Source organism: Condylura cristata, unplaced genomic scaffold (assembly GCF_000260355.1).
Source record: "Condylura cristata isolate star-nosed mole 26May11 unplaced genomic scaffold, ConCri1.0 scaffold00001, whole genome shotgun sequence".
Lineage (NCBI taxonomy): Eukaryota > Metazoa > Chordata > Mammalia > Eulipotyphla > Talpidae > Condylura > Condylura cristata.
The window spans coordinates 10708214-10730848 of record NW_004567102.1 but is presented as its reverse complement, the minus strand read 5'-3'; the positions used below and the strand labels follow the sequence as shown (position 1 = coordinate 10730848).

General features: G+C 51.4%; 3 protein-coding genes across 4 annotated transcripts; 2 read left to right on the top strand and 1 right to left on the bottom strand.

Annotated features, from left to right (window-relative positions):
• Nucleotides 1–3956: 3956 nt before the first annotated feature.
• NFKBIE (nuclear factor of kappa light polypeptide gene enhancer in B-cells inhibitor, epsilon) lies at nucleotides 3957–11572 on the top strand. Its single transcript, XM_004674017.2, has 6 exons — nucleotides 3957–4491; nucleotides 6830–6932; nucleotides 7549–7771; nucleotides 8970–9058; nucleotides 9245–9484; nucleotides 10214–11572. The coding sequence occupies exons 1-6, from the start codon at nucleotides 4127–4129 to the stop codon at nucleotides 10277–10279; spliced, it is 1086 nt and encodes a 361-aa protein (XP_004674074.1). The 5' UTR covers nucleotides 3957–4126; the 3' UTR covers nucleotides 10280–11572.
• A 383-nt stretch (nucleotides 11573–11955) lies between these two features.
• On the top strand, nucleotides 11956–15630 carry SLC35B2 (solute carrier family 35 (adenosine 3'-phospho 5'-phosphosulfate transporter), member B2). 2 transcript variants are annotated; one of them, XM_004673534.2, is made up of 4 exons: nucleotides 11956–12055; nucleotides 12580–12773; nucleotides 12989–13140; nucleotides 13803–15630. In XM_004673534.2, the coding sequence occupies exons 1-4, from the start codon at nucleotides 12045–12047 to the stop codon at nucleotides 14739–14741; spliced, it is 1296 nt and encodes a 431-aa protein (XP_004673591.1). In that variant the 5' UTR covers nucleotides 11956–12044; the 3' UTR covers nucleotides 14742–15630. The 2 variants fall into 2 exon arrangements, with proteins under 2 accessions (XP_004673591.1, XP_012577245.1); XM_012721791.1 differs by lacking the exon at nucleotides 11956–12055 and having other exon boundaries at nucleotides 12658–12773; nucleotides 12993–13140.
• Nucleotides 15489–22387, bottom strand: HSP90AB1 (heat shock protein 90kDa alpha (cytosolic), class B member 1). The gene is made up of 12 exons (XM_004673531.2): nucleotides 22283–22387; nucleotides 20691–20837; nucleotides 20231–20437; nucleotides 19972–20131; nucleotides 19708–19841; nucleotides 19302–19610; nucleotides 18334–18499; nucleotides 17420–17610; nucleotides 16905–17052; nucleotides 16496–16764; nucleotides 15968–16301; nucleotides 15489–15859 (listed from the first exon to the last, which is right to left on the bottom strand). The coding sequence occupies exons 2-12, from the start codon at nucleotides 20835–20837 to the stop codon at nucleotides 15750–15752; spliced, it is 2175 nt and encodes a 724-aa protein (XP_004673588.1). The 5' UTR covers nucleotides 22283–22387; the 3' UTR covers nucleotides 15489–15749.
• Nucleotides 22388–22635: the final 248 nt, after the last annotated feature.

Here is a 22635-nt window from a genome sequence, read left to right as displayed (position 1 = left end):
GCTGGAGCCAGCGCGCCCCCCCCTTCCTCCCAGCGCAGGAGCCCCGCCCCCGGCCCCCCAAACTCCGCCTTCCCCAAACCTATTTAATAACTACCCCCAAAGAAGAGAAGCAACAGGGGCTCCTGGCACCCCTTCCAGGTCCCAGCCTGCTCGTTGCACTCCCACCCTCAACCACCAACACCATCCTAAGGTCTGTGCCGCAACTCCTCTCCTCTATCCTCTGCTGAGGAAGCGCCAATGGTTTACCAACATCCTTCCCCATCCTTGGTTCCTGCAAGTTCCTGGGGCTGGAGGGGGGGCGGGGAGGGGAATTGAATTTCGGAATCTTAGGGATGATCCTTGTTCCCCAGTTGGGTGCTAGAGAGTTAAGTCAGGAGCCAGACTTTAGAGACCAGATCTAGCGGAACAGGAACAGAAATAAGGTGAAAGGGAAAGGATTGGAGCTAAAAGTGAGAAAGAACTAAGGAGGGCAGAGGGGAGGACTCTGGAACCAGCCTTGTATCATCCATCCCCAGAACAGTCCCAGAGAAGCAATGAAGTGTGCACATCATCTTAGGCTGGAATGGGAAACCTGAGTTCTAATTCTTAATCCTTAAGAACTGTGTGACCTTGGGCAATTGGTGTCCCCTCTCTGTCTTAGTTTCCTCTGTGCAGTGAGGAATTTGATTGGTCAGTTTTAAGGGTCTGACCTGTATGTGTGTAGGAGGCAAAGTCACAGACCACAGGCCAGGCTGTGACTGCAGATAACCTACCCCTTCATACCATCCTTCCACAGTCCTTTTCCAAACTACATGCTCCCTCCTAACCCCACCCCTAACAAACAGGAAGGAAACTAACATTCATTCAGTCAGTCAGTCAGTCATTCCCAGATGCAGCCATTCGAGAAGCAGGTATTAGATACCTACTGTGTGTCCCATTCATGAAATGAAAAACATGATTTCCTATGCATAAAGAGCACAAAGCCTAATTAATAGGGAAGAGGAGACATGGAAACCACTCATTACCAATGAATGGGATAAAGGCTATGTATGATCAGTCTCTGTGTGCATATCACTCTGGAATCCTACAATGTTCCATGTGCTACATTAGGGATTCTAATGTGTGACCAATTGCCCAAGGTCACACAGTTCTTAAGCATTAAGAATTAGAACTCAGGTTTCCCATTCCAGCCTAAGATGATGTGCACACTTCATTGCTTCTCTGAGACTGTTCTTTTGGGTATGGATGATACAAGGTTGGTTCCAGAGTCCTCCCTTGTGCCCTCTGTTAGTTCTTTCTCACCAGGCTGAGTTCCTGTAGAGGAATCTGGCTGGGTTGGGTGCTGGCTGGAGAGGCAGCAAAACAAAAGGAACCAGAAAACACCAGCAGAGTGAAAATGATCTACGGGGCCCAGCCTCACAGAAAACTGGAACTGAGGAAGTGAATCCACGGCCTTGAGCGTGCTGTGGACTGAATCATAGACCCCAGGTCATCGTTCCAGGTGACAATGCCAAGGTCCCTCTTCCCATTTTTGATGTGCCCTCAGAAGTGCTGTCTATCAGAGGGCTGCCTGAGTGCTGAAGTCAGTGGGTGACTCAATGCTGACCTCATGTGGCCAGAATAGGGGCTGTCACACACCTGTTAGTTTCAGAGTCACACACTCACTGAATTAAGGTAGATTTTTCCTTAAATACAGCCTCTGTATGAATAAGAGTTCTTAGTATTTTTTTAAGATTTATTTATGTATATAAGAGCTGGAGTGTAGGCCAGAGTTGTGTTGGGGGGAGGAGAGAGGATTCACCAGAGACAGAGATGAGGAGCAGTGGGTGAGACAGGAGAGGTCTGCTGTGCCATGTGGGTCACCTCCCTTGCCTGGGATTGAACTCATGTAGTGGCTGCGACTAGCTTCATAATGCTTAGACTTAACCCCCAGCACCACTGGGGAGGCCCCCAAGTTCTTTGTATTTTTACAGAGCTCAGGAGACCCTTTAGGCCTTCATAAAAGAAAGTTCATCTGAAAAACATCTCAAGTTTTTGATTAGGGAACAACCTGGCTCTGCATTTTCTGACTCTTTGATCTTGGGCAAGTAGGCTCACATCTTGCCAACTTTAAAATAGGGATGAGGTTGGGCCCTCCCTAGTGGCGCAGCAGGTTAAAGCACAGCACTAAGAAGCTAAAGCCAATTTAGCATGAGTTTGATCCCCACTGCCCCAGAGGTAATCCACATGGCCTCACAGACCTCCCCTGACCCGCCTGCTGCTCCCCTCAGCAGTGTACTTTCATCAGTCTGCCTGTTCTGCTCCCCACTCTGTCTCTGGTGAATCTTCTCACCACCCCTGTACCCCAGCTCTGTATGCATAAATAAATACAACTTTTAAAAAATAAATAAAATGGGGATGATAGTGCCAGATTTCTGATCCTGAGGTCTATATCTGGAGTTTATGACTGCACTTTTGCTCCAGCTTTGAGGATGGGAGAGGAAGCTGAGAGCATCTAAAAATCACACTGACCCTGAGGCAAGAAGTTGCTTCAGTTTCCGTGGGCTTCCCCTGTGGCTTCTCACTACCTCATGCTCAGCACCTCCTCCCTGCCCACATGCTAGTCCTCCAGGTGGATGCAGAGCACCTTCCTGTCTTCCTGTCCCCACTCTTCTCCACTCTGCCCCAAGACTTGATACTTCTCTTCTCCCCAGACCTCTCTCCTCCCCATCTCCAGTTCAAATAAAACCTCTGTCCCTCAGCTTACTGAGTCATGGGCCCCCTGCAGGTCCCCCCCACAGTACCCTGTCTCCCTCCCATTTTATCACATTACTTTGATAAAAAAAAAAAAAAGTGAGCTTTTTGAAGGCCTGGGCAAAAGACACTTGGGGAGAGGGGCTTTTAAGTCATTATTATCACTGCTACTGTCATGCCCAGATTTGCTTTCAGCAGGGAGAACAATGTCAGACATACAGGAGAATTTTTACTACATGGCCAAATAAAATGAGTTAATGATAGAAACCAGTGAGGAAACTGGTTAGTAACTGTCTTCACTCATTTAGCTTCCTTCCCAAATACCAGGGATGGAACAGGTAACTAGTCCAACTCAGGGATGCCCTTCTAAAGGCCTTGCTGTCGCTAGGTGGGTAACTTGAGAAAAGGGATAAATCAGTTTGGGGGTCAACATGTGGGAGGGGCTATTGCTTAGCCCAGTGATAAGGACAGGGAGGGAAGATGTGCTGAGTTGGGTTTGCGTCTGTGGTGGGGACCTCAGCATAACATAGTGGGCACACTGGGTCACAAACGGGGCCTCCCCACCTGGCCCCACCATGAGGAACTAAGCATCCCTGAGATAACCCGATGTTGTAACCACTGGAGCCCAGAGTTTCACCCCTGTGAGGAATGACCACTCTACATTTTTAAACAACAAAACGTGACCATGCTGCCCTTTTGCACAGCCGTCTGCCTGAGAAAACCCTCTTTCAAAAAAATCATGTCCTCTTGCCCAATGGTACGTGATCTGAGAAGCTGACACAGGAAATCCTAGATGCAGGCCCAAAAGGAGAACTGCTCCATGAAAGATAAATGTTCCCTTTCCTTGCCTAGATTCCTAGCACTGGTAGATGAGAAGCAGGAGAAAAGGGTTAGGAGATAGGAAGCCATGCTTCCTTAACCCCCTGAGTGAATGAATGAATGAATGAAAATAAATAGCTGGATGCATGGGTGGATGGGTGGATGGACAGATGCATAGACGGATGGATGCATAGACGGATGCATGGACGGATGGATGGACGGACGGACAGACGCATCAGTGAGTCAGAACAGGGTAACCCTTGACTCAAAGCCAGCACAGGGAGGGGTAAGGGAGATTCCGAAGGGCGGGGCTAGGTCCGGAAGCGCCGGGCGGGGCGGGGCCAGAGGGGCGGGGCGGCAGAGCACGTCAGACTGGGCAGCCCAGCTGCCCGGAGTATCCGCTGCGTGGACCCACCAGCGCTGAACCTTGTACGCGTTTGTCGCCTATCCCTCAGGCCGCTGCTGCCGGGAAAGGAGGCTACTTCAGGCTGGGCGGCCTCTCCGCAAGGTGGACCTGCAACCCGGAAAGGCGGTGAGGCGAAGCCCAGAGCCGGATCCTCCTCGGACCGGGCCCCCGCGGACCGGCACCGCCGGCATGTCGGAGGCGCGGAAGGGGCGGGATGAGACAGATGAGAGCCAGTATGACTCCGGCATCGAGTCTTTGCGCTCTTTGCGATCCCTGCCTGAGCCTACCCCCGTCTCAGCCTCCGGGTCCTCGGAAGGCAGAGGCCCCCAGCCTTGGACTCCTCCTACGGGAACCGCCGAGGACACACAGGAGAAGGAAGACACAGATGGGGACCGAGCTGACTCTACCTATGGCTCCTCTTCGCTCACAGATCCCCTGCCTTTGTTGGGGGGCGCCGAGACCGAAGAGCCAGCTCCAGGCTCACTCCCCACTACGGGGACGCTGAGCCCACAGCAGCTGGAGGCTCTCACTTACATCTCTGAGGACGGAGACACGTGAGTAAGGGGGATAGCCTAAGCCAGGACCCTCTCCTCTTGATGTGAACCTGGGACCTCCCCAGGCACCCAGCATGCCAGTCACCCCTCTATGAGGACCCTTCGAGTTAACCTCCCTGGAAGGGACAGTCCCCACTCTTTCAAACTCCAAATTTAACTCTTCAGCCCATTTTTGAGATGTAGCCAGACTCAGATCAGAGGACCTGGCATCATTTCTCCGCCCACTCTTTGGAGATGGGCAGGTACCTGGAACTAAAGCAAGCATCTGGAAAACTACAAATAATCCACCCTGAGTAGGAGAAAAGTCCCCTGACCAGTCCAGTTTTTTTTTTTTCTTGCTAGGGGGAGGGCATCCTTGTTTGCTTAATATCTGGGATTCCCGACTCCTGACCTCAGAATGCACTGTCTCAAGGAGCAAAGGCTGCCTGTTACAGGTGGCTGGTGGGGGCCAGGGAGCTTTGGCTAGGGGTGCCACCAGTGTGCAGATCTGAGACTGATCAGGAGGGGTAAGGGTAGGGCACTCTTTCCCCAGCAGACAGACAGCCTGCTGGTAGAGCCAGCTTACTTCCTTCTCTGCTGAGAAAGGGGAAGTGATGGCCGGAGTCCCCCTCACTGACACTCTCCACCTCCTGAGCCTGCCAAGCGCCCCCCTCACTGTCCTGTCAGACCCCTTTGTTCTACCCTTCCTCCTTCAGGCCCAGATGGGGTTTAGTGAGGACTGGGCCACTAGGCAGTGGAGTAAGAAGCAGTTGTGTATGGGAGGGGCTGGCCAGAGAGGATTCGCCCTTTGGGAAGCCCTGAAGGAAAGGGGGTGGTTGGATTTAGGGGGAGACACAGAGTGGAGGGAAACTGGGGTCCCAATCAGAGATGCCACAATGAGTGAAGGGGAGGAGCTACGAGAAGCAGGAGGTGTCTGTCCTGCTTTGTTGGAGGTGCAGGGTTCTTGTCCTGGCTGGCCTCTGACAGGTATAGCCTCTGGGGCCAGTGAGTGGGAGGCCAGCCACCCCAGGCCTGGCTGTGCTCTGTGCCACACCACTGATCCTCATGCCCAGGACCAATATGTGGGGGCCCCATTGGGGAATACCTGTGGCTAACCTTTGATCCAGGGGTGGGGACTTCTGACACTGCCCTCCTTTGTTAGCCTCTCAGTCCCATCCTCCCCCTCCTGCGACCTCCCCTCCCGGCCCTGGCCTTTCCCACCTCTAGGTAGAGATTGGTGTTGTCTAGACTTGAGGAGAGAGGTCAAGACTCCCCAGGGAGGGTCCCCAAAGAGAAGGGGCACCTTTTTTCCTTCTTGCTGTCTGAGCTGTGGGACCTATGGCAATGGGAAGAGGAAGTGGGAGGAGGGGACACTGAGGGAGAGAGGGAGGTGGCTGCAGGAATGTGACCCAGAGAGCAAGCCCTGGCCGAGGGGATTTCCAGAGCGGTTCCTCCCTCCCTCGGTCTCTCTCTCCTGGGCCTCTCCTTGCTGCCTGCCGCCCAAGCCTGCTCCCCTCCTGCCTCAGCAGCCCCCTCCCCAGCCCAGACAGGCCTTTTACCAAGATATCCCCTCACTAAAGCCCCAGGCAGCTGTCCTGGCCTAGACCCTCCAGCTCTGTCTTTCATTTTCCCCACCTGATAAAGGGGAAACCCCAGCACTGGAACTTCCCCTTCAGCTGTCTCCCCACCAGCCCTACTAGGATAAGTCTCTTTGTCCCCCCAAAAGCATATCTTTTCTGTGTTTCCCAGACCTCCCTTTGGAGGTGCACACAGGAATGGAGGACACGTCCCTCAGTCTGTGCTCCATGAAGTTTGCCTTCTTGCTCACTAGTGAAAGGCAGCAGGACAGATGCTGCTTTGTCTCCTCCCTTCCAAGAGCTTCTGTTTGCTCTCCCTTAGAGTGTGTAACAGTGCACTAGTAGAAGGGCAGGGGTGACCCCACCCGTCTCCCCATTGTGGGTGGGGGGAGGGAGGAGGTGGAGAGCTCACCCTGGAAACCACCTCTGCGCTACCCAGCTGCTTTCAGTTTGGCTTTGAGTGCAGCTGGCTTGGCGGGACCCTGGGACCAGAGAGGAGTGGGGGTGGGGGACAGGCTGGGCAAGGAGGATCTGGCCCTTCAGCCCCCTGTCCACACTCCCACTTACCAAGCCCCTCCTGAAGGCCAGAGATAGGAATGTGAAGTTCCCACCACCAGGATCCTGGCTTCCCCTGCCAACCCTCACTTCCTGGCCCCAATTCTCACTTCTTGCACCTTCCTTATAGGCAGCTACTTAGAGGTCGACGTGTTCCTTCTCACCCCAGGACCCATCCCACTCCCTCTGGCCTGAGCCCTAACACTAAACCCTGCCTTGTCCTCCAGGCTGGTCCACCTGGCAGTGATTCACGAGGCCCCAGCTGTGCTGGTCTGTTGCCTGGCTTTGCTGCCCCAGGAAGTCCTGGACATTCAGAACAATCTTTACCAGGTGGGTGGAGAGGAGGAGTGCTGTGCCCAGATCTCCCCTGTGTGCCATCCTCAGCAGCCACATAAGTGTCCTTAGGTTGCTCGTTCAGGAAACACTATGCAGACACTGGGCGAGAAGCTGAGGATAGAGATGAGGAGGACACAGCCTCTGCCCACAAGGGTGCTCGCAGCCTGGACAGGGGGACTTGCATCTCCTGTCATTACATAGCATGATGACCTGAGTTGTGATGCAGACCCATGCCAGCTGCTGTGGGGTGCCAGTGTCTTTGGGAACAGCCAGGCAGGTGACAACTGAATGGGGCCTTCTAGGCAGAATGTGCCAAGTGGAGATTGCCTGAGGTCTCCATAGTGGTAAGAGGTTAGATCCTGCCCCATCAGTCCCTTCTCCAGAAGCTGAAGGGACCTACAAGAAAACCAGGGAGCCACTTCCCTTTCCCTGCTTACAGAGTTGGGGTTGCAAGAGCTTGATGGGGAAGTGACAGAGGGAAGGACTTAGCCTTTATAAGTCACCCTCAAAGGAGGTGCTGGCAGCTGGCAACTGCTGTGCCCACGCTGCCATGTCCCCAGAGGTGGGAGCAAACTGCAGTGGCCCTGTGACCCTCTGTTTGTGTCTGCAGACAGCACTCCATCTCGCCGTACATCTGGACCAGCCAGGTGCAGTCCAGGCCTTGGTGCTGAAGGGGGCCAGCCGGGAGCTACAGGACCGGCATGGTGACACGGCCCTGCATGTGGCCTGTCAGCGCCAGCATCTGGCCTGTGCCCGCTGCCTGCTGGAGGGGCAGCCAGAACCTGGCAGAGGACCACCTCACTCCCTGGACCTCCACCTGCAAAACTGGCAAGGTGCTGGCAGCCTCAGAGTCCTTAGGAGAAAGTGGGGACAGGAGATAGGAGACCCCACTCTCAGGGAAGGTGATGCACATAGGTACTAAGTATATCATTGTTGAATGAAAGAATGAATTAATGAGTTTAGAATATTTTTAAAGATTTATTTACTTATGCATACCAGAACTGGGGTACAGGCCTGAGGTGTGAGGGGTGAGAAGATTCACCAGAAACAGAGCAGGGAACAGAACAGGCAGACTGACTGAAATACACTGCTGAGGGAAGCAGAGGAGATGGGTCGGGAGAAGTCTGCCACACCATGTGGGTCAGCTCCCTGGCTAGAGATCGAACTTGTGTTGCAGTAGCTGTGGACAGCTTCATAGTGCTTGCTTTAACCCCTTGCACCACCAGGGAGGGCCCTGGATTTAGAATTTACTGAACACCTCCTGCATGCTAAGCAGAACACTTAGCCTTGCTCTCAATTTAATATTCAGAGTAACTCAAAACTATACTGAGGGCCTTCTGTGTGCTAGTCACTATTCTAGGAACTGGACTTGTACCTGCAAACACAAGAGAATGACTGAGACAGAACTGAATAAATGTGGGTTATACAGTAGGTTCAAAGGCAGAACTTGCTAGAGGAAAGTAGAGCAGAATGAGGAGAACCAGAAAAATTAGGACGTCCTGGGAAAGCTTCATTTGAGCAGAGACTTGACGGAGGCAAGGGATGTGAACCTAAAAGGAGTTCTCTAAGCAAGAAGAGAGGGGCTTAGGCCAGACAGGAGGTAGCAGAATGGCTAGGGAAGCACTCAGGGAAGGTGAGGAGGGAAAGTAGCCCTTGGGGAGGGACTGGGGGCATGAGGACCTGGGGGACTCTGAAGAAGGCGGCTTTTGTGCAGGGCTTGAAGGCAGGTGGAGTTTGACAGAGTCAGAGTGGTGCGTGGGGGAGGATGTGTGTATGCGGGGGCGTCACTTAGCAACCTGACCCCTGAAGCATGAAAGTTTCAATAACATGACTCTCAGAGGTGGAAATTTTGAGTCCCTTTCCCCTCAGACTTTTGAGGGGTTTTTTGGGCTTACATTTTAACAGTCCTGTGATCAGTGGCACTGAGTGGGCCGTAGGTCCCCTGGGTCTGAGGGATCAGGAGGTAGAGAGGAGGGAGGGAGAAAAGGGAAGGGAGGCACATCAGCAGCCCCCACTCTCACCCCATCACAGGTTTGACCTGTCTCCACATCGCCACCCTACAGAAGAATCCGCTGCTCATGAAACTGCTGCTTCAGAACGGAGCTGACATTGATGCGCAGGTGAGCTGACCAATCAGGGTTCTTCCCAGTCTAGGGCCCGTCCACCACCTGGTCCCGGGCGTGGTGGGTGGAGGGGGGCGGTAGGGGGCCGGGCCGGGGTCTCCTGACCAAATGATGAGGAAAGATGGGCCTGGGCCTAGCAGGTGTCCTTATGAGGGCCTTGGCTGACAGCCTTATCCCTTCCAGGAGGGCACAAGTGGGAAGACAGCGCTGCACCTGGCCGTGGAGACCCAGGAGCGGGGTCTGGTGCAGTTCTTGCTGCAGGCTGGGGCCCGGGTGGATGCCCGTATGCTCAACGGATGCACACCCCTGCACCTCGCGGCTGGCCGGGGCCTCAGCAGCATCTCATCCACTCTGTGCCAGGCAGGTGCTGACTCCCTGCTTCGGAACGTGGAGGATGAGACTCCACAAGACCTGGCTGAGGATGTAAGCATATATTCAGCTCTGCTCTCTGGGACCCCCACAAGCAGGGCTAAGGACCAGTAAGAGCTGAAATGCCCAAGGAATTAGCAATCCCGGGATATAATATACCCGTGTGTCACTCATCAACTGTTCTGCCGTGGGCAGACCTCTGCCCTTCTCTCATCGCCAACCAATACCCCAAATGTGGACTCCTGTAGGCGCCCTACAGCTCAAGTGTAGCAGTGAAGGGGGCTGCACACGACAGTGAGGCAGTGGGGCTGTGCACCCTGGAGATGCAGACGGCTACTCCTGACTAGACTTCAGGAGGTTGCAGATGAGGAATGTGGGCCCTGGTCTTTCTAGCTCTTGGAATGTAATAGAAATGAAACCTAGATTTCTCTATCTTTACCATTTAAAAATATTTAGTATGAAATACTATTCAAAATGTTTTGTGAGTAGTCTTCCTCTACCCCAAGCTCTTCCCCTCACCTCTCCCCCCCCCCAAAAAAAAAAGATCCATGGGCTGGATCTCTGAAATTCTGGCATTTTCTTAGTAAGTAAAGTCTTATCTAAGACCTCAAGACTTGGCTGTAGCCCAGAGCAGCATTTTTGAGGTCAGAAGGATGTGTTGCCTGATGTCCTTCAACTGTCATTTGATGGGAAGGAAATGGCCCCACAGGTCTCCCTAGCGTCCTTCCCCCACTGCTGCTTTCTCCCCTGGCACTCTGACCTTTCTTCTCTCCATTCTCTTAGCCCCTTGCTCTGTTGCCCTTCGATGATCTGAAGATCTCAGGGAAGCCGCTGTTGTGCGCCGACTGAAGCCAGGACAGGCTCTGGGGCTCCGGAAGCGCTACCTCTTCCCATCTGGAAGCTGCTGGAGTGTGGGCCCAAGCAGTGTGCTCTTTGGGTGTCCTAGGGACTGCTGAGGCCAGAGATTGAGACCAGCACAGCTCTGAACTGACAGCGGGATCACAAGTGAGAGCCAGTCTAGAAGAAAGAGCTTCCCAGGTGGAAGAGATTCTTGGAAGACCCCCAAAGTCCCAGGTATCCTGGGTGAAGCATGTTTGCCTCTCTTGAGGATGACAGGGGCTCTTGTTTCTACCCATGTTGGGTCAGCCTAAAATTGCCTTCTGAATGGAAAAAGGGACCCTTCTGAATGAAGAGACAGGCTGAAATATGAACAAACAGGGCCCTGAGAAGGTTCTGTCTCACTGCTATTGAGGATTCCTAAACACTGTTGCCTAAAGACTTCATACAGAGGGCCCTGAACTGAGTCTTTGGGGAGGGGGAAGTTTCAATAACATGACACTAAAACATCAGAGACTTTTAAAATGCCCTCCCCCATCAGTTATTTTGCGTGCATGCAGGTCTGTGTGCACCGGGGAATTTTAGACAGGTCTGCCTTGAGACCTTGTGGTAGAGGTAGAGAGAAGGAAATTGTGACTTGAGTAGTGCAGAGACTTGTTAGATAAGCTAGAGAGGCTAACAGTTCCCAGGCCTTTCTGTCAGCACAGACCCCTACCACTTCTGTGAAAATGCAGAGGGAAAAGAGGTGAGAGGCCTTACCATTGCCCTGGGATTGCCATCTAGGAGAGACTAGAGGGAAGGACGAGCATAAGAAGGGTGACACCAGGGAGCTGTGACTGTTTTATGCTCTTTTTTACTCTCATTCCACACACATGTGAGGGGCCTCTGCAGTCAGGCCTGTGTTGGCATGAAGAATCTGGGAGAATAAACCAACACAGTCTCTGGCCACTCAGAGTTCATAGTAAGTGAGATAGCCATTAAAATCATAAACATCCAAATAAATATGTAATTACAAACAGTGACAGATGCTGTGAAGGGAAAGAATAGGGGGAAAAACAATGGAATGAGTGGAAAGCCATACTCTGAGTGGTCAGGGTACTCTCATCTCAACTGGTATTTAAGGATGAGTAAGGGATGGGAGAGAACATTGGGGTAAGGCCTCAGGTGAATTAGAGGGACTGAGAGCAGGCCCATGGGGCTCTACAGGGGGTGGATGAGTGGGCGAGGTAGAAGGGGGTCATACAAAACCTCGAAGGTCTTGGGGAAAGCGGGGTGGAAATGGCTTAGCCAATAAAGGAAGACCTCTTCCAGTCAAAACTGAAAAATTGTTATAGAAAGGGAAAAGCTTGGGATGTAGGAACTCAGTGTCTGAGTCCCTAAGATGTCGGTGGTCCCCGCTCCCTCCAGAGCAGGCTGTGACGGCCAAAGGGGACGATCATGCAGTGGGAGGCTCGGCCAACGGGACGATCATGCAGTGGGAAGCTCAGAACTGGGGTTCCCCACTTCACCTCCGCCCAGGGGCAGCCTGCTCGCAGGAACCCGGCGGCGTCCCCTCCAGACCGCGCGGGGGCGCTGTCGCCAGGCGGCGGCCCGGGGCGCTGCATAGTCTCGGCTAGGGGCGGAGGGGCGGCCGCCGGGAGGGAGGCGGGAAGAGCGCGGCACTTCCGCTAGCGGCTCACTCACTGGCAGCCGCTGGAGCCGGCGGCGGGAGCGGAGGGAGCGCGCGGCCTGGGGACCCGCATTCCCCGGTCCCCCTCCGCCCCACGCGGCCTGAACCATGGACGCCAGGTGGGGGGCTAGGGGAGTCGCGCGCTCACGTGACCGGGCCCCGGACCACGTGACCGCCGCTCCTCGGCACCGGGGCCCGGGTGGGGTCCCAGCTGCTGGGCGCTAGGCCCGCAGAGCGCTGCCCGGAGCCGGCAAGCGTGGGGTGGGGGTGGGGGCGCGGCTTGCACCTCCCGAGGGTTCCAGTGTGTCTGGCAGAGGAATTGGGGAACCCTGGCGCTCCGGCAGCCCGAAGGGCGGGGCTCGGGAGGGGGCCCCCGCCTCTGGCCTTAGCAGCCGGCGAGCTCTGAAGGGAACAGAGGGAACCTGTGTGGCCGGAGGGGCGGCCCGCCCCCTAGGAGGAGGGAGCCTTGCCTGGCCCGCGCCGTCCCCCGCTTCCCCCCCAGAGAGAGGCTCTTTGTCCGTGCTGGGCTGCAGCTGAGGGGGGCGGGGAGGAGACTCCGGGCCCTTTTCCAGTGTGGTTCCCCTCCGGAGGGCGGAGTGGTTTAGGAACTGCACCCTAATACTTATGTCCGCTGTTCCCGCAGGTGGTGGGCAGTGGTGGTTCTGGCTGCACTCCCTTCCCTGGGGGCAGGTGGGGACACCCCGGAAGCCCCCCCAGAGACATGGACCCAGCAATGGTTCTTCCGCTTTTTGGTGAATGCAGCTGGCTATGCCAGCTTTATGGTACCTGGCTACCTGCTAGTGCGGTACTTCAGGCACAAGAACTACCTGGAGACAGGTGTGTGGGGAAGGTGGGGACGTGTACAGGTCCGATTTGTGGGAAAGTGTGCAAGGGCCGGATTTTGACTACCTTGGCCAGCAATCCTAACCGGATGTGGCTTGGAAAGGGAGGGGGGAAAGGAGGCCTGCAGAACCAACAGCTGAACTGGGTGGCTGCTCTGAGAGTACGGGATACTAGAAGATGTGGGGCTTAATTTTGTGTGGCTTCTTCAGGCAGGGGCCTCTGCTTCCCTCTGGTTAAAACTTGTGTTTTTGGCAATGAGCCCAAGGCCTCGGATGAAGTTCCCCTGGCCGCCAGGACAGAACCTGCAGAGACCACCCCTTGGCAGGCCCTGAAGCTGCTCTCCTGTGCCACTGGGCTCCTGGTGAGTAGGCAGGCTTTACTTCCCTTCCTGGGTTGGGTCTTGTGGGCTCCAGGGGATCTGGAAGCAGTTTCACCCTACCATTTCCAAAGGTTTGCTTAGTGGTGTGTAATGTGTCTCCCTTTCTCGGACCAAATTGTACCACCAGCTGCATGGTGGATAGAGGAAACCCTGTCTTCATTATCCTCCTTTCTCTTACCTCATTTCTACTGTATTACACTTTCCCCTGCACTGTGTCTCATATAGTAAGCCCATGAAAGTAAATTGAAAGTTTGGGGTCTCCATTCAACCTTTCCCCAATACTACCTATGAGAGGGGTGCTAAGGTACTGACCTCATGGCACTTTGAAGTCATGTTAAATCTGTATCACTGATCTCTGAGAATTCCTGCCTTGCTGAATTGGTTGAGGATTGGAGTCCACTCTTAATACCCACTATGGTGGGGACAGACAGGATCTGGGCAGTTCTAAAATGTGTGTCTTAAGTGTTTCATTCACACTTGACTCCTTACCAGGTGAACCCTAGCTTGATTCACTTGAGCAAGCAAAATATGCATGTTGTCCTTTAAATCACTTAAGACAGCCTTCCAAGGACAAAGAGGATTGTTGAGGTCCATCTTTGCCCATCTTTTCCTCCTGTCTTTTATTTCCACCCTCCCCAACCCAGGCATCTTACCTGACATGGGGTGTGCTGCAGGAGAGAGTGATGACCCGAAGTTATGGGGCGACAGCCACATCACCAGGGGAGCGCTTCACAGACTCACAGTTCCTGGTGCTAATGAATCGAGTGCTGGCACTGATTGTGGCTGGCCTCTGCTGCATCTTCTTCAAGCAGCCCCGGCATGGGGCGCCCATGTATCGGTACTCATTTGCCAGCCTATCAAATGTGCTGAGCAGCTGGTGCCAATATGAAGCTCTGAAATTCGTCAGTTTCCCCACCCAGGTGCTGGCAAAAGCCTCAAAGGTGATCCCTGTCATGATGATGGGAAAGCTGGTGTCCCGCCGCAGCTATGAACACTGGGAATACCTGACCGCCGGCCTCATCTCCATTGGTGTCAGCATGTTTCTGCTGTCCAGCGGACCAGAGCCCCGCAGCTCCCCAGCCACAACTCTCTCAGGCCTTGTCCTGTTGGCAGGCTACATTGTCTTCGACAGCTTCACCTCAAACTGGCAAGAAGCCCTGTTTGCCTATAAGATGTCATCAGTGCAGATGATGTTCGGGGTCAACTTTTTTTCCTGTCTCTTCACTGTGGGCTCCCTGCTAGAGCAGGGGGCTCTCCTAGAGGGGACCCGCTTCATGGGGCGACACAGTGAGTTTGCTGCACATGCCCTCCTATTGTCTGTCTGCTCGGCATGTGGCCAACTCCTGATCTTCTACACCATTGGGCAGTTTGGGGCTGCCGCCTTCACCATCATCATGACCCTCCGGCAGGCTTTTGCCATCCTGCTCTCCTGCCTCCTCTATGGCCACACAATCACTGTGGTGGGAAGTCTGGGGGTAGTCGTGGTCTTTGCTGCTCTCTTGCTCCGAGTCTATGCACGGGGCCGTCTAAAACAACGGGGAAAGAAAGTTGTGCCAGTGGAGTCAACTGTGCAGAAGGTTTGAGTACTGAAGTTTAACAGGACCCTTAATCTTAACTGCCTCCTAAGTAAACTTCTCAAGAGGCTGGCTCAAGGGCAAAATGCAAATTTTTCATCAAAAAGCCAGCTTTGCAGCTGGTGGGGACAGGGGGCCCTGGAGGAAGCCTTCCCCTTTGCCTTAAGTCAGTCACTCATCCTCTAGTAGGCAGGATGCTTAGGAGCCCAATGGTAGACATTCAGTATGAAGGTGGACACCTTCCAAACCTTCCCTCCCCAACTCCAAGTTCCTAGAAATTTCACCTCTGCCACAGCAGGTTACCTGTGCTTGTCCCCTACCTTGAATACCCAGAGACTTGCATCTCTTACTCTGGTGAGAAAAGCACAAAGTGTTGTAGACTCCAAATGCTGCTTTCCCAGGACAAAGATGGTGCTGTGCTGGAGGGAGGGATCGAGCGCCCTGCCCAACAGTGCCACCCTCTGTGCTCCTTGAACTGTGGGCTCATGGAGCACCTGGAGCCAGTTGCAGGTTTTGGTACTTTGGTAATGTAACTTTTGGCTCTTATAATTTTATTTTATTAAATTGCTACAATGGTCCTGTGTTTTGCTTTACTTCAATACACATTCTAGAAGTGGGATGAAAACCAGTTTTACATCGTGGTTTAAGTTTTGTTTCTCCAACAGCTACATAGCTACAAAGTCATCTTTTGAGTACTGTATACTCTAGATGACAAGGTAGCATTATATCCACTTTACAAGTGAGAGCAGAACTGTATAAAACTGCATTGTCTTTATTTTGCATACTTTAATTTCAGAACAAAATAAACAAAAAAATTCACAACATCCAAACCCGCTGTCAACATGGGAGGGGTAAAGGGCTTGAGACCCTCCTATCCTGTCTTAGATAAGACAACAAAGAAAAAACACTATAGTTTTATCAGCAGAAGGAACCAGGTGGGCAGGGCCACTCAGGCTGCTGGGGGGAAAAGATGGGAACACTATACAGAGGACACAGGGTGTGTATAGGTAAGAACTCTTAGTCTACTTCTTCCATGCGAGATGCATCCTCATCACCCTCAAGGGGAGGGATCTCATCAGGAACAGCAGCACTGGGCTCCTCTGCTGTTACTTCATCTTCATCAATGCCTAGAAGTAGTAAAAAAACATTTGACTGAAATAGTCATTAAGTCCAACAAAAAGCAGAAACATGGCCCAAAAGACACTTCCCAGGCTCCTTGCCACAAAGAGACTCACCCAAACCTAGTTTGATCATGCGGTAGATACGATTTGAGTGGGTCTGGGGATCCTCAAGTGAGAAGCCAGAAGAGAGCAGGGCAGTTTCAAACAGCAGCACCACCAGGTCTTTGACAGCCTTATCATTCTTGTCTGCCTCTGCCTTCTGTCTCAGTGTTTCCACAATAGGGTGGTCAGGGTTGATCTCCAGGTGCTTTTTGGCCATCATGTAGCCCATTGTAGAGTTGTCCCGAAGTGCTTGGGCTTTCATGATCCGCTCCATGTTGGCTGTCCAGCCATAGGTGCTAGTGACAATGCAGCAGGGTGAAGACACAAGCCTGTTGGAAATTGTCACCTGTAGACAAACACAGAAAACAAGTTTACATTAGGCTACTCAAAATCAAGAGAAAACATATTTGTATTTCCAGTCTCAAACTCAGAAACAGAGTCACATAAACTTAAAACCTTTTCAGTGGGAACATGAAATTTTCTAAGGGCAACAGCCAAAAAAAGCATTAGAAAATACCCTTTAATTCCAAAATTGCTTACCTTCTCAACCTTCTTATCCAAGATTTCTTTCATGAGTTTGCAGAGATTCTCAAACTTGGCTTTGCTCTCTTCCATCTTCTTCTTCTCTTCCTCATCCTCAGGTAGCTCCAGCCCCTCCTTGGTAACTGAGACCAGGCTCTTCCCATCAAACTCCTTAAGCTGCTGCACGCAGTACTCATCAATAGGCTCTGTCATATATACTACCTCAAAGCCCCGCTTCCGCACTCGCTCCACAAAGGCAGAGTTGGCAACCTGCTCTTTGCTCTCACCTGTGGAATTTATCGATCATAAGTCAAAACATCTCACATTGCCATTCTCACACTTCCATTCCCAACTATGCTTTTGGTATTCTCCCCTCCCCCCTACAACCTGGAAAGGCTTTGATCAGACCCAAGGGCTTCAAACACACCAGTGATGTAATAGATGGACTTCTGGGTCTCCTTCATGCGAGACACGTATTCTGAAAGAGAAGTCATCTCATCTCCAGACTGGGAGGTATGATAGCGTAGCAGCTCAGAAAGGCGTCGCCGATTAGTAGAATCCTCATGGATTCCAAGCTTTAGGAGTAAAAAGAAAAATACTATTACTGGGCCTCCATGGTGGCATAGGAATTAAAGTTCGCACTAAGAAGCTATTGTCAGCCACTGCAGCATGACTTCGATGCACAGAACCAGGGAGCTGACCCACAGGGTGTGGCAGGCCTCCCCTGACCTGCCTGCTGCTCCCTCAGCAAGCAGTGCATTTCAGTAGATCTGCCTATTCTGCTCCCTACTGTCTCTAGTGAATTCTCTTCACTCCCCCCACACCTATGGCCTACACTCCAGTTTTCTTCAAGAAATCCATTACTTAGAAATAATCCTTTACCTTCCATGTAAAGAAAGGCCATGTACATTAATTACCAGTAAGCTTTTCCCACCTCCTTACCTTCAGATTTTTGGAAAATGCCTCATAGAACTTCTTATAATTCTCCTTGTCTTCAGCCAGCTCAGAGAAGAGCTCAAGGCACTTCTTAACAATATTCTTGCGAATGACCTTCAAGATTTTGCTCTGCTGGAGCATTTCTCTAGATATGTTCAGGGGCAGATCCTCAGAATCAACCACACCACGGATGAAATCTGCAATGAAGAAAGGAAAAGCTTAGTTTAAACAGTGTCAACCTAGAATTGATATAAGGATCTAATTTTCCACTGAATCTTCAACTTATTATATAGCCTGTGATACTTTACGCATTTTTTACATCATTCTTCATTTCTATACATTTTCCATCTCAGTTTTAATCCCTGTGGACTTTCTACCACCAATTCACACGTGCAAACACCAGTCCATGTGCTCTTCCCACCCCAGTTCTGACCCTAATTTTCTCAGCTCCTTTAAAATGTCTCTAGCTTATAGTTGTTTGTTGATTTTAGTTTTTATTTCATTACAATTACTTTGTTCTTTATTTTGATCCCGTACACTCCCGGTATGAGTGAAACCCTCAGGCATTTTTTCCCTTTCTGGCTTATTTCACCAAATGTGATACTTTTTATAAAGACTTCAGTAAGGGCCATCTCTAGTGGTGCCAAGGGCGCACTATGTAACTACCCACAGCCACTGTAGCACAAGTCTGTTCCCTGGCCAGGAAGCTGACCCACATGGTATGGCAGACCTCTCTCCTGACCGCCCACTGCTCCCCCTAAGCAGTGCATTTCTGTACACCTGCCTGCTTGCTTGCTCCCCACTTAATCTGGTGAATCCTCTCACCCCCGCACCTTTGGCCTGTACCCCAGCTCTGTATACATCAATCAATTTTGGATACTCATAAGCCCATCCAACAGTTTTTATAAAAGAATACTCACTTAGATACTCTGGTATTAACTCATCACAGCTATCCATGATGAACACCCGGCGCACATACAGCTTGATGTTGTTCTTTTTCTTCTTGTTCTCAAAAAGGTCAAAGGGAGCCCGTCGTGGAATGAAGAGCAATGCCCTAAATTCCAACTGTCCTTCTACAGAGAAATGCTGGGAGATGGGGAACACAAATCAGGAGTTTTACTTCAGGTTGTGAATAGTTTAGTTGTAACCCTAAATTATCAAACTGATTGGGACAAAAATCTCCCCGGTGCCAGCAAGATACTAGGATAATTAAGAAAATTAATCCTGACCCTCGCTGTTGGCACAGTTTAGTCTCAATGCTATCAAAAGGTATTGCCAGTTACTGTGGCTTAAGTTCTACCCCTGGCCAGGGAGTTAACTCACATAACAGAGCAGCATATTGACCTCTATCTCACCTCAGCAGTCTCCTTCAGCAGTCTTGTTTCAGCAGATCCACCTGTTCTGCTCCCACTTTCTCTGTGAGTTCCCCGAACCCCGGCACCTCTGGGCTACATACCAATTCTTCTATACAAGAACCAAAAAACCTAACAAAACCAAGCCCCTGAAGGAATCTACACTGATACAAAATGTGTATCTAAGTAAAAGACAAAATAGTTGCATCCTGGCCCCTCCCTGGTGGGGCTGAGCAACATCAAGCTATCTGCAACCACTGCAGCACAGCCACCAATTCAATCCCCAACCACGGAGCTGACCCCTGCTCTGCGTATCTGCCTGCTCTGTTCCCTGCTCTGTATCTGGTGAATCCTTTCAACCTCATCTCTGGCCTACACCCCAGCTCTTATATGCATAAGTATTTTCTTACAGTAATTAGCAATAAGAAACTCTCATAGCTGCAGTTACTCCTAACCAACTAGTAGGACAAGCAGCAAATCTATTACCAGCACTTTTCACCTGTTCTTTATTTGGCGAATAGGCAAACGTTTCTCACCTTAACCGCCAAGTGGTCTTCCCAGTCATTGGTTAGGCTCTTATAGAACTCTCCATATTCCTCCTGGGTGATGTCATCAGGGTTTCTGGTCCAAATAGGCTTAGTCTTGTTCAGTTCTTCCTGATCAATGTATTTCTCCTTAATCTTCTTGGTTTTCTTCTTTTTATCCTTACCAGTATCATCCTCCTCATCTGAGCCGACATCTTCTATTTTGGGCTTTTCTTCCTCATCTTTATCTTCCTCCTCTTTCTCACCTTTTTCTTCTTCTGCCTCATCATCACTGATTTCTTTCTCTCGTTCCTTCTCCAACTGCCAAGTATCAACAGCAGTTTTTAAAATAAAATCATGAAGGACAGTTCAGCTCTCTAGAATCACATAATTGCATGAATTATCCATTAATACTCACATAAAGGGTGATAGGATAACCTATGAACTGAGAATGCTTCTTCACCACTTCTTTGACTCTCCTCTCCTCTAAGTACTCAGTTTGGTCTTCTTTAAGGTGGAGAATCACTTTGGTACCCCGGCCAATGGGTTCACCTAAGAAAATTAATGACATGTAGATGAAAACAAAGCTACAGTGAAAACTTTTTCTGATATTCAAAATTTCTACCAGAAGGTTTTCACAAAGAACTGCAATCTCATCACTGTAACAGGAAAGCCTACTCACCATGGTCTGCTCGTACAGTGAAGGAGCCCCCAGCAGAAGACTCCCAGGCATACTGCTCATCATCATTATGCTTTGTGATGACAACCACTTTCTCTGCCACCAGGTATGCAGAATAAAAGCCAACACCAAATTGCCCAATCATAGAAATGTCTGCACCAGCCTGCCAAAATGTTTAAAAGTCAAATACAAGTCTTGAAAAAACTGCATGCCAAAGAGAAACAATACATATAAACTGTGTGCTTAGCCAAAAACACATTACCTGCAGAGCCTCCATAAACGCTTTAGTACCAGACTTGGCAATGGTTCCCAAATTATTTATAAGATCAGCTTTAGTCATGCCAATGCCTGTGTCTACCAGAGTCAGGGTGCGTTCCTGGGGGTTTGGGATGATGTCAATTTTTAGCTCTTTACCACTATCCAACTTGGAAGGGTCTGTCAGGCTTTCATAACGAATCTTGTCCAAGGCCTAAAAATGAAATAAGCCACAATTTATAATTACCTTAACACACCCCAAAATAGAACTTGTCTTTTACTCCCAAAGAGCCTCAATTACCCCTTGAGATTTAAGAACTACAGTTACAACCAGCCTACCATCAACAGAGCAAGGGAAACATTTTAGAAACAGCTGCTCCTGTTGTTTTTCTTTCTTAACCACCTCTTTCCCCTTCTCTCTAGAGAAAAAGCAAAATACTACAAATGAGTATAAGCAGAACACTCACATCAGAAGCATTACTGATCAACTCCCTAAGGAAAATTTCCTTGTTCGAGTAAAAGGTGTTGATGATGAGTGACATAAGTTGGGCAATTTCTGCCTGGAAGGCAAAAGTCTCCACCTCCTCCTCTCCATGGTGCACTTCCTCAGGCATCTAGAATAAAAATAGTTAAGAACAAAGGACAGATTAGCGGGGATTTGCCTGTAAGAGTGCTCCCCAGTCAGAGGGGTCTGGTTCTAACTGCTTTACCCTAGTACTACTCTCTATTACCAAGAGACTATAAAGTCTTCCTCCAAAGACTTCAAGTTACACCTTTTAATAGAAACAAATTCAGAGGCAAAAAAAAACCAATGCCTTCAGCAAAATGAAATTAGGGTTTTTGCACAGTATTTTGGAGTCAAACTACTGCTAAGTTGTCTGTTACCCAGAAGCCTCAGTATCCACCACCTGATAGCCTCTCAAAAATGTAGGACATTATTCAAATCTCAGTTACTAAAATGCGAACAAAAGCTTTAGACAATCCACTGGAGACTAATGGTGTAGAGCAAGCGCTAACTGGTTTTATTAGTTTGGGAGGCGTGGGGGAGGGGAGAAAGTCCCGGTGCACAGTTCTAGGTTAAAGTAGCACGAATTTAAAATTGCCCCCTTCACTCAAGCTGGTTAGGGCCGAGCACATGTGGAATTGCTGCCTCACTTGCTAGGGGAAGACGAACCCTGACACCGGTAGGGTACCCGCCTCAGGGGGTTAAAAGACAAAGAACTGCTGAGGCAAAAAGCCCCACCGTCAGCCCTCACCACCTATGAAGAAGTGGGCCAGTCCTAACACTAAGATGGTGGCCGCAGTCTACTGGGTCGCCCCTCGTCACTGCCGGACATGCGTCGGCCGGGGCCACGCGAGGAGGGGGCGCCACCGCGCAGCCTCCCTCTGCTCCAGCATCCGGGCACCAGGGCGGGGCGCTGGGCTCCAGAAGCTTCCAGAACAATCTCAGCTCTCAGGGAGGGGCGGGGGAGGGCGTCCATGAACCTTCCAGAGTCTGCCCCTCCCCTCCCCGCCCCTCCTCCTCCACCGGGACTTCGAGAAAGATCTAGAAGGAGGACGAAAGCACTAGAGGCCTGAAGCGGCCGAAAGCGTCATTCACCGCGGACGCTCGCTGAAAAGGCCCGCGAGGCGGTAGAAAGCACGCCCGCGAACAGGCGGCAATGCCAGAGCAGCACCGGGCTGTGCTGAGTCACGCCGAGCACCTATACCACTACCCTTGCGGACCCTCCGAGGTCCCGTAGCCGCGTCCGGAAGTGGAGGGGCAAACATGGCAGCGTCCCGGGCCAGTGCGGTCACCACGTGCAGTTCCCCACTCGCCCAACCCGCTCCCCGACCCACCTCGCCATTGGTTATTCGCCCACCAGAGGAAGCCCCACCGCCCAAGCACAAGAGAAAAAACTAACTCGAGAGCCCCCCCCCACCATCCATTCCCTATAGAAATCCGGAGACTGCCCCCCATCACCCCAACACACAACCAAACCTGGACTTTCAGGGACACAAGGGCAAGGCTAAACCCAAGAGGCCCTCAGGAGCGCCAGAAAAAAACCTGCAACCTTACCTTAAAGGAGAAGTGTCGCAAACACTAAAGAGCAAGGTAATCAGAGAACGTGTCCGGCTCTCGAGCTGCCGACAAGGTTGTACGGGGCGATTCAAGAGAGAGGCTGTGCGCCCCCGAGCGCTCTATATAAGGCGAAGCACAGCCTAGCCGCCCGCCCCCGGATCCCTCCGCCTTAAAGGAGGATGCCTGTGAGCCTGGCACCTGCGCCGCCCGCCCACCTTGACGTCATGGCCCAAAATAAGGGAGGGGGCGGCGAATGGAGAGAGCAGCCGGTTTGTCTGCGCTGAGCGCCGACACCCACGGCTTTTCACAGCCCCCCACACACTTCCAGGATGTAACCCTAGCAGAACTAG

What these genes read in the sequence shown, in the direction of transcription:
- NFKBIE (XM_004674017.2), top strand. Translation starts at nt 4,127, where the DNA reads ATGTCGGAGGCGCGGAAGGGGCGGGATGAGACAGATGAGAGCCAGTAT. An exon ending in ATCTCTGAGGACGGAGACAC is followed by an intron (nt 4,492 to 6,829) that starts GTGAGTAAGGGG and finishes CTTGTCCTCCAG; the next exon opens with GCTGGTCCACCTGGCAGTGA. An exon ending in CACAAGACCTGGCTGAGGAT is followed by an intron (nt 9,485 to 10,213) that starts GTAAGCATATAT and finishes CCATTCTCTTAG; the next exon opens with CCCCTTGCTCTGTTGCCCTT.
- SLC35B2 (XM_004673534.2), top strand. An exon ending in CAAGAACTACCTGGAGACAG is followed by an intron (nt 12,774 to 12,988) that starts GTGTGTGGGGAA and finishes TGGCTTCTTCAG; the next exon opens with GCAGGGGCCTCTGCTTCCCT. An exon ending in CCTGTGCCACTGGGCTCCTG is followed by an intron (nt 13,141 to 13,802) that starts GTGAGTAGGCAG and finishes TCCCCAACCCAG; the next exon opens with GCATCTTACCTGACATGGGG.
- HSP90AB1 (XM_004673531.2), bottom strand. Translation starts at nt 20,837, where the DNA reads ATGCCTGAGGAAGTGCACCATGGAGAGGAGGAGGTGGAGACTTTTGCC. An exon ending in TGATCAGTAATGCTTCTGAT is followed by an intron (nt 20,438 to 20,690) that starts GTGAGTGTTCTG and finishes TTTCATTTTTAG; the next exon opens with GCCTTGGACAAGATTCGTTA. An exon ending in TGGATAAGAAGGTTGAGAAG is followed by an intron (nt 16,302 to 16,495) that starts GTAAGCAATTTT and finishes GTTTGTCTACAG; the next exon opens with GTGACAATTTCCAACAGGCT.